At 38.1% G+C, this 15,904-nt stretch overlaps 1 protein-coding gene across 1 annotated transcript in view; it reads right to left on the reverse strand.

Annotated features, from left to right (window-relative positions):
- Window positions 1-5,172: 5,172 nt before the first annotated feature.
- Window positions 5,173-15,904, reverse strand: part of LOC124171411 (pyrokinin-1 receptor-like) — a 210,267-nt gene continuing 199,535 nt past the window's right edge. Inside the window, exons 4-5 of the mRNA XM_046550585.1 lie at window positions 6,230-6,308; window positions 5,173-5,292 (exon numbers count right to left, since the gene is read on the reverse strand). Of these exons, the coding sequence (XP_046406541.1) occupies window positions 6,235-6,308 (74 nt within the window). The 3' untranslated portion in view covers window positions 5,173-5,292; window positions 6,230-6,234. The remainder of the gene's footprint in view (window positions 5,293-6,229; window positions 6,309-15,904) is intronic.

Genomic DNA, 15,904 nt, shown 5'->3' on the forward strand with positions numbered 1-15,904 from the left:
CTCCTGATGTACACCAGGGGAATTAGTTCCCCATACTACGGCGGCGGTAAAAGCAGCGGTGAAGGATACGGACTGCTCTAGCCTGCGGGTGGTGGCCCATGTTGGCACTAATGATGCCTCCGTTCGATGAGCCGATGAGATCTTAAATTCCTTTAGGGATCTAAGCTCGGAGGTGGCACGCGTTCGGAGGGGCACCGGTGTAGATATGCGACTATCCATCTGCAGCATTGTTTCACGGAGGGACTGCGGCCCTCGAGTTTGGGACAGGATTGCCTGCATCAACAAGAGGCTGTAGGAACTCTTTGAGAGCATTGGGGCAGAGTTAGTGGATCTTCGGCCGGTGCTTAGCTCGTGCCGGGCTCCCCTCAATTCGTTTGGGGTGCATTATCCCAAAGAGGCGTCTGAACGGGTGGCTCGTAGGATTTTTGAGCACTGTGGGTATTTTTTAGAGTAGAGGGAGGTCATCTTGCGGGATTTTTAAAGATTAAACTAAACGTAGCCTCCAAGGAAATCCGCATAGCGAAAGTATACACAAAAAAGTTGGCTTAAGAGCGGTAAAGCCGGACAATAGTGTCAATAATCCCAAAAAGCGTGCTCCAGAGAAATTAAACATACCAAACGTTATTAGTACTCCGAGGAAAATTCACTCGCCCAGTACACAAAAGCTTCGAAAAGGACCATCCGATACTCAAACTAAAAAATATGACGTTAACATTGGTGAAGTCAATTGCCGTAGCATAAAAAACAAGCGCGCCGAAGCACAGTGGGCGGAAATCGGAAAAAGCCGGACAAAATTACAAAATGGCTTTTTTTGAGTTATAAACTTGAAACTTCGCAGGTATACAAAAAAATGATTGAAATTTATTGATATGTACTTCATTTGACATAGATCCTACCCGTTACTGAGATACAGAGGCTCAAACGTGAGCAAATTTCCATAAAAACGCCCGTCTTCAATTTTCTCTGAAAATCTTCCAAAGTAAGTGAATGGTGAAGTTATGGGTGGATTCTTGCCGAATAAAAAACCACATAATCTGTTAGCATGGTGTTTTTTCTTTAATTTTCCGTAATCTTAAAGGATACAGCCCATAAATTCTTACCGTGCAGTAACAAAATGGCGGATACTGTTTTTCGACAAAGTTTTACATTTAGGTAGAGTTTCAAATAGGTTTTCGGCAAGGTCGCGCAGAGTAACTTATATGAGAGCATTTTTTGAAGATTTCTTGAGGTCTTTATGCAGTTTTCTTTGAAATAAGTTTGCGTCGCCGGAAATTACATTGATTTTTCGATCGCGCGGCAGGGTTCTTCTCCGCGCGTCGGGAGTTGGATTAGCCGCGCCGCGGTAAGGTTATTGAAGCTGTATGGGTTTTAACGCTCAACATTCACCGTTTTTATGTTTTACTTCAAGACACCGATTCTCAAATGGTCTATGGTGAAGACAGTGGAGGTTTTTCATGCGATGTACTTGCACGTTTCATCGAAGTTCATTTCGTTATCTTTGGATACGATCGAAGACCATGCTTCTATTAAAAGCGTTCAAACCTCGACAAAGTGAGTTGTTTTCCTGGGACTCATACAAAAAGACCTAAGTACCAGAAAGATACCAGCTGAAACCCTTATACCTTCTTCAATCACCGATCCCTGACCCTCAGGATTCTAATTTCGAAAACGGTCGTTTTATGACACCCTGGAGCGGAGCCCTTGGCCGTCTTAACGGAGGTTCTAGCTTGGGAACTTCTAGCTTTTTTAAAATGTGCATCATACCCTCAGTTCTACTTTGACATACAGATTACCATGTCTTTACACGTTTACCATACGTTCCTCCCCGTGTACGCATTAGGGCATTGGATAACCATAGGTTCGACTAATTTATTATTTCTAAATTTTACATAGGCTCCATCCGCCATTCCATAGAAAATGCCATCTCACATTATTACATGACTTGATATCTACAAAATAATATTGGAATTGGTAAAAAAAATCATTCACTCGGTAAAAAATATTTGCTCCATTATTTATCGCGGAGGCTGAATTTAAGACAAGTAGTTTTAGTAGCACAGAGTACATACTCTGTGCTACTACACAGCGCCACCCATGAAATAGTTGGCAATGAAATAGAAAGCATATGGTGTACAATCAAACAACGTAACAAAAGGAGTATTCATGTTTGCTCATTTTATAGACCTCCGAATTCCGAAGTTGACATTATTTACTATTTAGAAAATCAAATATCCGCATTAACTCTGTGGGACAGTAAAAGTGTAATAGTTATTGCGGGAGATTTTAATCTTCCATTTATAAATTGGGATACTTACACTGTAAAACCGAATTCATGGAATAGAGAAATCAGCGAGATCTTACTCAACGTACTTGCAAATCACTCTCTCGCCCAAGTTGTTGACAAGCCTACGAGAGAAAATAAGATATTACACCCTTAATCAGTGAGCCATCCTAGGTTGATGAAACAAATCGATATTATTGACGGTATAAGTGACCACAGGGTAATTTTTTCAACCTTAAAAGTTGATGTAATGTCAGTTGTTGAAGCAAAACGCAATATTTACTCATTTGAAAATGTAACTTCATTACATTTGGCGCGATGCTAAACGACTCCAACACAAAGTTCGTAGCCAAAACTGAGGGTAAAAGCGCAGAGGAAACACTTCTTAGAAATTCTACGCCAAGGAATCAACGAATATGTTCCGCAAAAACTGGAAAGTGATAATAAAGAACCACGCTGGTACAACAACGACGTCATGAGGGACCTTAGGAAACAGAGAAAACTTTGCTTCTTTTACAGAAAGTCCATTACGTTAGGTCATAAATCGAAGGAACTTTAAGCAAAAGAAAGTTACGCTGCATAGCGCTCAATAACCAAGAAATCAATGCGATCTGCAATGCAAAAGTTCAAGAAGGAAGTACTCGGTGAATTACTCGAATAAAATCCGAAATCCTTTTAGTTGTTCGCGGGAGTGCTTCAGGGAAAACATTCAATCGTACATTCGTTATTTGAAACTTTTCACCGAAAATATTGAAAAGCTAACACGTTAAATTCCCACTTCGAAAGTGTGTACACTACATACGTTGCTGGATTTAATTTAGACATCCCATGTACTGAGGCACCTATGGAAGAAATCTCCATACAACGCGATGGGATAACTAAAAAAACTTCAATCGATAAGTAATAGTTAATCTTCGGGTCCGGAGGGAATACCCGCGCGTGTCCTCAAGGAGTTAGCTCCACAGATCGCACCTTTCTTAGAGATAATATTCAACTAGTCGCTATCTGAAGGAAAGTTACCTAGACTGGAAAATTGCAAGCGTTGCACCGATATTCAAAAAGGGAAACAGACATGACCCGGGCAACTATCGTCCAGTATCATTAACATCGATTACAGGCAAGATTCTTTAGCATATCGTCGTTAGCAATATCATGAGTTTCTTAGACAGTCGTGACTTCTTCCATGGCTGTCACTACGGATTCTGAAAAGCTAAATCATGCGAAACACAGCTCGCGCTCTTTCTTCACAACGTTCTCAAATCTGGTGAATCGAAAAGACAAGTTGACGCATTATTTCTAGATTTTAAGAAAGCTTTCGACACAGTACCTCACAATAAACTTTTATACAAATTACAGTCATGCGGATTTATCGAAACGGTGGTAAACTGGATACGCGACTTTCTGAATGATCGTAAACAAAAAGTAGTTCTTGACGGAATCAGCTCTGATGTAGTTAAAGTGACATCGGATGTTCCACAAGGAATCGTAATCGACCCACTTTGTTCACGATATATATTACTGATCTCTGCTCCCGAATTAGCAGTTAAATAAGTTTATTTGCTGACAACGCTGTCATCTATCGCGAAATTAGTGATCACTCTTGACTGTGAAATTCTATCATCGGATTTAAACGTTTATTTGTGGAGCCAAGAGTGGGGACTCGAACTTAATCTGAGCAAATGCATGTTGGTACATTTTTTGCAGAGTTTTTTTATGCTGTGAATGGTATTAAGATAAAGGCAACAGGCGAAGTGAAGTACCTAGGAGTTACCTCGAACCTATCGTGGGGTACACATACAAGAAATATTTGCGGCATAGCTATAAAGAAATTAGGATTCGTCAAGCGTATTGTGGGAAGAGTTTCGGACGAGAAAGTAAAAGAGAGGTGCTGTTTAACACTCGTCCGACCACACCTTGAATATGCAGCGAGCGTACAGGATCCGATGCATAAGAAAATATATTTTCTTTGGGGTGCCGATGACACCCCACGCGCCTTCCAATGATATATTTCGCCGAGCGCCCTCTCCTGGGTTAATAGTTTATCGTTTCTTTCGGACCTGGAAATATAGTGGGGTTCTAATATGTTGTTCTCCATGCCGCTCTGAAAGATATCTCTTCTCTACTGCTGAAGCGAAATAAGCCTAGGTCTTAATTTCATTTACATCGTTGTAAAGGTTTCCGTTTACCTGTTACTCTTCAAGTTTTTATTTCCCTCATTTCACATAGTTCTTGACTTCTTCTCTTCTGCTGCTGCTCATATTGTGAATTTCCTTTGCGTGGGTAGTTGATAATGATGTACAGGGGCGCAGCTAGGAATTAAGGCTAGGGGGGGTTTTACACGGAACTAATACTGGGGGCTCTGAGGGTGGGGGATGTGGAATAACCGCCAGGGTAAGCGGGGGCCATCCCCTAGAAAATGTTTCAGATAAATGGTTAAAAATGGCGAGTTTTACGGCTTTCTGAGGGATATTTTATCAATCCTTACACTATTATATTAGTAATATTAATCCAATTAAGTTAAATGGATTAAAATTAAAAATTTCTCTGAGCTGTGTGGGGGAGGGTTTATCCCCCAAAACCCCCCCTCGCTGCGCCACTGATGATGTACCATGTGTGTCATATATTTGAAAGTAAGATACTCATGAAATGGGGATCAGGAATTAAATGACTACATGTATCAAAATTAAAAAAAAGTGTGAGGAGATTATTGCTATTGATACTAATCATTCATGATCCAGGTTTGAAATACATGACAATGGTAAAATACAATGATTATATCACCTGTTGGAATATGTTTATTTATTCAGAATCAGTTTTTTTCTTATTTTTGTATCAGTAAATAGTGTAACCAGTCAATTATAGGATTCAGGAAAATGAATTTATTATATCAGTATATTTATAAATAATTTTATTTATACGTTAAACATGTTTTGTTAGCATAACATTTCCGGTTGTTTTAGTGTTTAACCATCACAGTCACTTTCTAATGCTGGTCTTGAAATGATCTGGACCTGAAAAAAATTGAAAGCAGGGAGTTAGACATTAAATTAAGAATCATTTGAAAAAATTGGTAACGAATGAATGAAATGGCTTAGATTTTTTTGAGTCTCTTTCAATTTAAAATAACTAAAAGTATGTAAATCAATGATCCTGCTGGGATTCAATGAGCCACAACAAATGGTGTTTCCTTGTTATAACCCTTGAAGTGCAGGTATGGATAAAATAGTTTACCGGAAAAAAATAAAGTTGGTATTTTGTGTATGGCTTCAAGAGCAAGAGAAGCTAAGGTTTTGATCAAAACATCCCATCCGCTACCCATGATATTTATTATTAGATCAATATGTACCCCCTGTTTTATGATTTTCACTTAAATTAAAAAGTGAAACAGTTAATAATAACTCTTAAAAAGCGAAAAGGAATTGAAAGTATTGAAATCAATGACAGTTAAGAATGGCTGATAATTATAAAATATGAACTTGTTAATTCAAATATGGTTTTTATGTAGAAAGGATCTCATCAGTGACACCTGGTTTTTTCATTCAGATATGTCAATGTATCGTATGGAAATACCTTTCACGTTTACCATATAATTGGATCACCAAAATCACAGAAACTATCATAATAGATCCCAGCACATTAGCTATCGCTATGAACCCATTGAATATCCAGGATTTCTATAGTTTTTGGGAGAAATTCAAAGATCTTGTCACCATATCTTTTATATTATTCAAATTTCTTAGGAATACATACCCATTCCATTCATGCATAAAATTTACGTATGTCTTTCATACATTTTAAAAATTCTGTGTTATCCACATCTAAATATTTATGGAGTTAATAGCAAGGGATTTTGTAATTTTATGAAAAGGCGATAACTTAAAAATGGAAAAATGGTTTCACACACGATGTAGTGTTTTTTAGAACATAATTAGATGGCTTTTCCTGCACCTTCTCTAGACGTGAGTACATGCTCTTGTCTCCTTTGTCACGATTGAGACTTCGTATTTGAGAGATGAATTCCAGTGCTCTGCAAAGAAATAAAGAAAAGAAATTAATGTCAGTTTTAGATTTTGAAGTATAGCCAGGTGTGTGAAAAATACATTTAAGTATGTTGCGTTTGTTTGAAGTGATTTAGGTTTATCTGTGAGGCATTAAGTAGAAATTAAGAGCAATGAAGGAATATTTATCAATTGTCTCTTCTTCACAAATCATCTTTATCAATTCCAAAATCAACTTCCCTCTGAAATAGAGATATTCTCTGTGTGAGTTGTAGGGGACAGCGGGGTAATAGCTAACATTTAAGCATTTTTATTTTATATATTTCAATTGATAACTTCAATGATGGAGGCAATCATATTATTTCGAAGGAAATTCTATGCACTGTGTGGTATTGCCCCACGATCAACGATATTGCAAAGACTGTGAGGGAAAAACAAAGATGGAAAATTTAATTTAAAGTTTTATTCTGTCATTGAAATAAGTAAAACAGCAAATTATTTTGCATTAAAATTAAAGTAATACCAAAATCTTAGTTATAATAAAAGTGTGCTAGCATAAAACTAAAATAAAAAAATCCCTTCTTATTTACGATTAAATATTTTATTGTAGAATCACGATCAATTGCCACTGCACCACTATGGATGACTGTCACCCGCTCAACGCACCTGCCTCCATCTCGTTCCCTTTGACTGCTTGTCCACAACCCTCTACGCTCAATAACAAGCAGGGAGGGCAATAGATACTAAACGAAAGTCAAAACCAGTAAAACTTCATTATTTTCGTTCTCGGTAGTGAAATGGAGAAACAAAATGAAAAAGAATTAAACCAGGGGAGATAAATTCAGGGTCGAAACGAAATCGGAGTCAAAACTACTTCGGGTCGAAACTAAAGTAAAAATCTGGGACGAAACAAAACACAGATAATGTTTCGCATCGGAGGGACTACGTGCTTTTACTTCGAGCAGTTTAGTTTTGACCCAGGCACCGAGTACGATGCATGGTTGAATGAAGTGAAGCAAAGGCCTACCGCCATTTAATGCATGGGGCACTCATATTTTTACCACAAACCGAAGAGTGGTGAACGCAAACTGGGCATTCGATTTTTAAGCTCAATATTTTAGCCTTGTACCTTGTCCTGTAACTTGTAGCCTTGTAGTTAACATTTCTGTACACGCATGTCAAACGCAATGGGTCGAAATTATTCCTCCAACCCCCCTCTTACCCCCCTCCACTCAACTTTTGGGATCGAAACTTAATTATAAGCATCGAAGTTTCGATTAATTTAGTTTCATTCCCGGGAGTAAAGTTTCTTCCCGGGTCGAAACTAAACTCCTTGGTGATTTTTATTTGGTGCAGGAACGGAACTAAATCTTAGCCTCGTATTTTCGTTTCCCTCCGGGTCGAAACGAAACATTTTCTCTTTGTTTCACTTGCCATCCCTGCTCTCAACCTGTAATTTTTGAGCCACTGAGTAAGTGAATCTCAGTTCAGTCCTAATTCGAACCATTGGCAATACTTGGAAGGAGAATTTCTGGAATAAAAGTAAAGCCTCTTTCTCAACATGATATCCAAAAACATATAGGTACTTTGTCACTCTGGCTTAATCTCGTAATTTATGCATCCATTTACCTATTTAAACGCGTGTATACAGCGTCAGCATTCCAAGTGGATCCATTTGAAATATCTATCGCCCTTCTATTCAACCGTACTATATTCTCCTATTATCCTCCTCCATTATGGGAAGCAATCTATTTTCTTGGGTGGAAAAATAACTTTTCTTTGAATAACAGCGAGAAAGGATTTTGGGACCCAAGATGTATTGCAATCCTCGTACGATGTTACGCGAAGTGTATTGTATTAATAGGATGAATGAGGGATTCAAGATTTTAATATTGTAGCCTCCTTTATAATATGGAATACATACATGCATATAATTTCATCTTTTTACCATGCGCTAAACCAACAAATCCGTTTTTATGACACTTCGATGTCGGAAATAAATAGTAAAGGAAATAGTATGATATGTGAACCATAGGGAATAAACCATTTTACCATAATTCTCACTGAAAGGGTCTCGTAAAATTGTTCAACGTAATTCATGTGTTCTATCACGAAGACTTTTTTTATAGCTTTTCTGGTCTTGGGTATCACTGTCCTAGGGCTGATTACTATAACAAGAGTACTCTTTTTTCAAAGAATAGAACGAATGAAAAATCCATTACATTTAGTCAGTGATAGACTTATCGGGTAACTTGGGCCGATTTGCACCGGATAGATGATAAGTACAAGAATACAAAGACCACCACTCATGATGTGACGAGGGAAATGTGGGAACCAGTTAAATATTCTTACAAATAAAATTCTAATATTCTAGCTAATACAGAATGTCATCCGCGAAGGGATATAGGTATAATAATTTAAACCACATCCTATCGCTCTGACACATATGAAATAAATCACTTTCATCTGTGTAGTCATTCGGATTACCCAACTAGAATTACACACCCATCTATTACTCCATCATTTGTTATTTACAAAATGGGCTTTGTTGCAGAAATTTCTAGGTTTTTGTCTCGAAAATCAGCCTTATTGTTAAAATTTCGAGCCCGGGGAGCAGAGGTTAACATTATGATTCTAAATAAATATTCTGCTCGGAGACCCAGTATGAGTAGACAACTTTCCCGCACAGGGAAACTTTGGTCGCGAAGTTTTTTTCAGCAAACAAGTAAAAGTTATGGAAAGTCCTTAGTAAAAAAAGAAACCTCTATCACAATAAAGCTATGGCGGAAATGTTATTTTAATAAAATTTTGGAAGTATATTCAGAAAAATATAGAAGGAAAGGCAAGTCTACTTTAGCCTTTGGTTGTGACATAGAGCAAGTCTGGTGCCCTATGTTTCTTTGAATTGTGGAAAGGTATGAGAATATTTTCAAGGCATTGAAGATGGGTGGGGAGGAAATAATCACATTGAACTTTTGTGCTAAACTTTTGATGGTCGCGCCAAAAGTATAAATTTAAGGAAGTTTCAAGTAATGGAATAATGGTCCATGTCAATAATGGGTAGGGAGGGCCCTTATAGAGTTGGGGAAAACTTTAAATTTAAAGGTGCAAAGTGGAGGTCTCACAATGAATGTCCGCGCCGAAGGCGAAGACGGATTAGCTGTACCGGTGATTCAAAACTCACCCCAACCAGCCAGTTTACTAACGGAAATTTAAATAATGGAGCATGTGTACCGTTGGCAGTGTCAAATGTTGTTTGTGTGCTACAAGAAACTTAAAACTATTGATTCGAAAATGATTTACAAATTTGAATCAGTAATTATGATTATTGATTTTTTCGTTTGTTATTTTATTATTTCTGTATATTTTCAAAAATATTCGCTATTTCGAAGTTCGTTTTATTTTTTCCCCTTCTTTTTTATTTCTCTTTAGAAGGTTTCCTTAATTAATTAAAGGAAAACAGGATGAATAAATAAAGAGCGGCAGATTCCATCCCTTTCGCACCTCCTGGGAATCGTGCGATGTCAAATATGCGAGTCTCTCCGTTCACACCTTTGCTTGAAGTGCACGGTCTAGCATGGGAGTTCGCATATTTTATGATGTTTATAAGATCTCAGTATAAAATCGGATCCCGTCTTCTGGCCAAGCCTCCGAAATGTCCACATCCGGCCAAAACTGTACCAATAATCGGAGTGATTTATCCATAACATGCATCTACTTTCAATTTCTACAGTTGAAACGTTATCAAGGGTGGTTTAATTCTCTTTTATTTGGCGAAAAGGATTTTATCCTGGTAAAGAGTTCCTGACCCGGTGGCGATCCCGAGAACTCTTTACCAAGTCCATTCGCCGGGAAAGCATGAAAAAGATTTTATCCTGTTATACCATTGATTTTTGTTGATTTTCTGTGTTTTCTAGAAAGGGAGACTAGATCGTTGCAGGGGATTGTTATCGATGGGCAGAAGAGCAAGGTTGGCCTTTCTTTTGGACGGGAGGTGAGGTAAATGGGCGATCTGAAGCGTCACTTGATGAAAGGAGCCGGATGAAACGGGGAAATGATGACATGTGGATGGTGCTTAGAGAGGAGATGTATGTGGTACCTGGAAAATATTGGCTCTGGAATGGAATTTAAGAAGGAAGAAGAGCCGAAAGGCTGCTCAAAGGCGGAGCTCATTCTAAATAATGGCGGCTAAATGTGCAGATAGGACTAATTAGTAGTCTTGTGTACACATTGCAGACATGCAGAGAAATGTAAAGTGGTTGTACAGCATTTCACCCTGTACTTTGCGGAAACTAATTGGATACGTAGGGGTGGGTGCTTGATCGTGCCAATATCTTGGGCTGGTATTATGTCCATCAGTTGAGGAAAATATTGAATCATGGCTATTTTGCGTGGAAGCATTGACACCTGTATACATTGTATTTTCGGTGCCCAAGATCAATGAATGATTAACTCATTTTAAATATAGCCACCACATGATGTTTCATTTGTAAGGACGTCCGGAGAGTAATGAATCTGAGGAGTTAAATGGCGTTCCGTAGATATGCTCTCGCGCATGCTTCACTCCGTGAATGCAGACGAAGGTGCGTTATTTTTTGTTTCCTCCTCAGCACACGCCACCCTCACCCACGCCCCACCCACGAATAATATTTCTTTCATCTATCAACTTCTCTGCTCGGCGACAGTTATTTTCCTATTCGTTTTCCACTTTAGTATTCGTTCTTCGGCGCAATGGGGTAGTTTCCTTCATCAAAGAAAACGAAAGGTATTGATTGTGACTCGTTACCCACCATTAGTGTATCCATAATATACTAATTATTTGGTTTTAGAAATCCCAGTTTATACGAACGCTAATGGTCAATTTTAACCTCATTTGAAAAAGGCCAGATTGGCGCCCATGCGATGCAACTCCACGTGATGACGCAGGGGTCTAGATACTGTACGAGTAGTCAGGAGTTTTACATCGTCTGAGATTACCAATGCATGCATGAGGCACAGAGCTCAGGGAAGCATCTCTTAATAATCACGTATCAAAAATGCCTAAGGTCGGAAAGTTTTCTTAGTTTAATATGGCATTACTAATCCTTATTTAAGCCTAGCGCTACCTGGTATCTGGGTACTCTGCTACCTGCTAGCAGCCTGCATCGTAGCCGCGCTTATAGCTCCGCACCAAGGTGGTCTCACACAGCGGTCTTTTCCCAGCATTCATACTAACCTTTCACGCGCTTGAACATTTTCACTTTTAATTTAATCGAGAAAAATAGATACCGTCATTTAAAAATCTAAAAGCGTGAAATACATACTAAATAATACATTTAAGTATGTTGCTGTTTGTTTGAAGTGATTTAGGTTTATATGTGAAGCATTACGTAGAAATAAAGAGCGATGAAGCAATATTTATCAATCGTCTCTACTTCAAAAATCATCTTATCATCTTTATCAATTCCAAAATCAACTTCCCTTTGAAATAGAGATATTCTCTGTATGAGTTTTAGGGGGGGGGGGGGGTAATAGCTAACATTTAAGCATTTTTATTTTATGTATTTCAATTGATAACTTCAATGATGAAGGCAATCATATTATTTCGAAGGAAATTCTATTTCCCACCAATTCTTCGCTTCATATTTGGAATATTTAACTTACTTTGAGTGTTGAGCCCATTTTACAAAACCCTTACACTATACGCTTTTGTCCCGAGTGCCGTGGCAATACCGTACACCAGTTAGGGGCAATACCGCACTGTGTGGTATTGCCCCATGATCAACGATATTGCAAAGACTGTAAGGGAAAAACAAAGATGAAAAATTTAATTTAGAGTTTTATTGCAGGAGTAATAATCTTTCGATTTAGGCAATAAAAAATAGGAAACCATCCTATTTCACGATAATGATTACATTTGACGATTTACTTGCAAGTTTGACCAATAGAAGTACAAAAGAAATTTCAAGAGACAGATTATGTGAAAGATATGACCCATACAGCCCAAACGGTCGCTAGCTGGCATATAGGTCGTGTATTTCACGTGCTTTATCTCGTGTAAAAACCGTTATTACCCGAGTAAAAACGGAATAAATCTGGTGTATATACGGTCTTATGTCCGCCACAAACTGGATAATACACGTGTATTCACAAGGAACCCAATAACGGGACCGTTTTAGTTATTCCTTTCTCCACCAGGGTTTGGGTTTCTTGTTGATGACCGGAAAATGGCAGTGACCACGCAAACGGTGGCACTTTACTAATACTAAACATGTAATAAGACATAGTCAACATATTAGTTTAAAAGTTTTCATTTATTGTGTCAATAAAAGGTTCCCCTGTATAAAATAATTCATCAGGAAATACGTACAGGACAAAACACGAGTGGTGATGATGTAACAAAAAAGTGGTGATGATGTGAAAAATAATGTGAATGACATAATGGATACGATAATAGCGAATACGAGATGATGGATAGATCTTTAAAGTACCGCCGAATAGTTTAAAAAAACCACAAAACCTTGGTAAAATCGCAAGTAGTTTCATTGAGCACAAGCACACCAGGATGAAGAGAATTAGCGAATTGTTGATGTCACTTCCAGTTCGAGTCACACAAGCTATATCGTTACGTGATTGTTTTCCCAGCGTTCAATTCGCGTGCTGCGAGGCATTGACGGAAGCTTAGACCATATAATCTAAGGACGGAAGTGATTCGAAATTACTGAGAATTTTAAATTAATAAGCAGCATCATTCTAGTCGCAATTAATGGTTAACTCGTTTGTATCTCGACAGGAGCATATATATAATCCTAATAAAATATACACCTATAAAATATATGCCGCAAGATGATTCGTAAAATGATTTAACTAGATTTCGTTGGGAAAATTTTGCTGGTACTAAGGTGAACGACTTTATTGAATCATCTATCTTGAAACTTTAATCATGTTCAGATTACTGCTCATCTTAGCATCTGCATTACCACATTTTGCTTCATATTTTTTGTATATAAGGGTCAAGGGAGTTGGACCAAATTTACACAGCAATTACACGTGTAAAAATGGGCGAATTCTCGACTTATTCCTTACACAAAATTTCGACTCAATATACACGAGTTTATAAAAATTTCTCCTTTTTTATAAAAATTTTTTATATAAATTTCTTCCTGTGCTGTATGGGGATGCTTACCATTGGCACTAATGGTATTATTTTAATGCCATGGTAAAGTGAAAATTTCCGCTGTCTCCCTGAGAGAGCGATTCTTTTCCCAAATGACAGAGAGGAACTGCTCATTGCGGTTCACCTTCTCTCAATTTTTCCAAGGTCGTTTTCCCCACGTCAATTAGATCCTTGCCTGAGGACATTCATGGCGTCGCTCATCGATCTCCCAGCCCAACTATCGCCCCCTCGCTGCCTTTTATGACTTCGTGCGTTTATCATGCCACGCGCCGCCATAAAAAAGGATATCTAACGAACTGGATTGGCAAAAAGGAAGTTAGTTTTAGTTCCGAATGATACACGTTTGGAATTCACATCGCGCTCATCTGCGGATTTTTCGCACGAAAGCCAGCATTCCCCACCCGAGAGTGATGAGGTCGACCTCAAACGAATTATTGGCTGCCTACGGAAGCCTTGTGATGAGCAAAGCCGCATCGGATGGTGCCCACATTCTGCATTTTTATTCCCCAGTATGCTGTCGCAAAATGTCTAGCATCGGAGGAAGTTTCATGATAATGGACACAAAGCACATTCTGGACAAAAAAATCCAAATTTCCCTTAAAGGACCCTGCAGTAAGCTTCGATAATAACTCGGATTTGAATAAAACTGAAATAAAGGATAGAAACGTAGAAATCGCTTAAAATGCATTTTTATCATAATAGAGGATTTTTCTCTGAGTGATTGATTCTGAATCAAAAAGTTTCAGGTTTCAATGAATTAAGGTCAGTTCCTCAAGTTTTCATGATGCCATCCGAATTATGTTCCAATCAAATAATGTCCTCTGTGTAAGCGAGGCACAACTGACAGGAAGGCCTATAATTTTCCATCGCAATTATTTTACGGAATTTGTGTTATTGTTACGGGTGCATGGAAAATGCTGGAATTAGGTAAACTGATTGACCAGTATAGGAGAATATGGTAAAATTACCTAAGAATTAAAAAAAAGCTGGTATTCGATAAGTTTGCTGATTGTGTTATGGTGGGAAAACAGTTGACATTATTGTGAGATGGAATCAGAAGAATAGCTATGAAGGATCATTTTAGGCAAGGATATAATTGGACGAAAAGACATTAGCTGGTAACAGAATGGGGAAAGTACCTGAAGAAAAACTCTGAAAATTAATGACATTTTTTTCCACTAATTGAAGCAATCTTGTAATGAATTTACTGCAAAAGTTTCAGCATTTTGCTTTTTGTCGTAAATAAAAAAACAATTTGAATGATGAAAACGTGATAGCTAAAACTCTCCATGGAGCGCCACTTCGACATGATTCATATTTTTCCCAATCGATTTTTTAAATAAAATCAGACTTTTTGTTTTGAAGTCTTTCTTGTTTCTTTTCATGACGAGTCTAGTACTTCATTAACGTACATTTGCAGCATGTATTAATAGTTAACATGTAGAACCATGCGTTCACCAATCACTGAAGGCTTCTTAATGTAATATTAATTTAACTGAAGCTGATTAGCCCTTGGTGTATGGAGCTCCCTGTTGATGTCACTGTGTTGCTTTTATCAATTATTTACCTATTTAGAAATTAATTTTCTTCGGCGACGTGCATGAATAGGTGTAATTTTGTTTTGTGTGATCTTTAGTTGTTTTGCATAGGTGTGTTATTTAATAGAAACTTCTGCCCATTTAAACTTCGCAATTGGTTTAAAATTACTGCCAATCTGTAATATATTTATTTTGGCAAACATTTTGAGGCTGTATATTTTAAGTAATTAAAGAAAGCATGCAGTTAGAATTCATGCAATGCCGATGCTTACGTAGTATGCTATAACGACTCTATAGTCAACTATGCTAAAGAAGAACTAATGACCAAAGAAAGAACGAAGAAGAAAAGGCATCAGTGCACGAGTTTTTTTTTTCACTGAACGCGAGCAAGAACGAGATTTAAAATGATTATTGAAGCGATATTGGCGCACTGCGCTATTGATATGGTAGCATTAAAACGATTTTGGGGAAGTTGGGGTGTTTTAGTGGAGGCGCATAGGTTACACATTTTGCTGCTGAAACGGAATTTCAAGGTATCAACTCGGGTGTATTCCCCGGCATAGTTTCCGTTTCTTGGAAGGATTTCTTGCCACCCCTTGCTAGATTACAAGGCCTCAAATGGGAATTAGTTTGGCGCAGGCAACTCCACTGATCTCTGCGTACGAACGACGCGTGGAGTAATCCGTTGGCCTCCATGCTATGCTATAGCGGGCTTCTTTTCTCTCAGACTCCTTTGCAATAAGCTTCGAGATGCCCTGAATTTCATTTCCCGACAGTAGGATTAAGTCATATATCTCCCCCGAAACGGTGCTTGCGCAGTTTGCTAAAATAAAATATGGCTTTCGGACGTAGACTTGGGGTAGCAATAGCCTCTTCCCTATCGTTGAACGAAATTTATACTCTCTCTTATGCAAATAATGACTTACCGTAA

Source organism: Ischnura elegans, chromosome X (assembly GCF_921293095.1).
Source record: "Ischnura elegans chromosome X, ioIscEleg1.1, whole genome shotgun sequence".
NCBI lineage: Eukaryota > Metazoa > Arthropoda > Insecta > Odonata > Coenagrionidae > Ischnura > Ischnura elegans.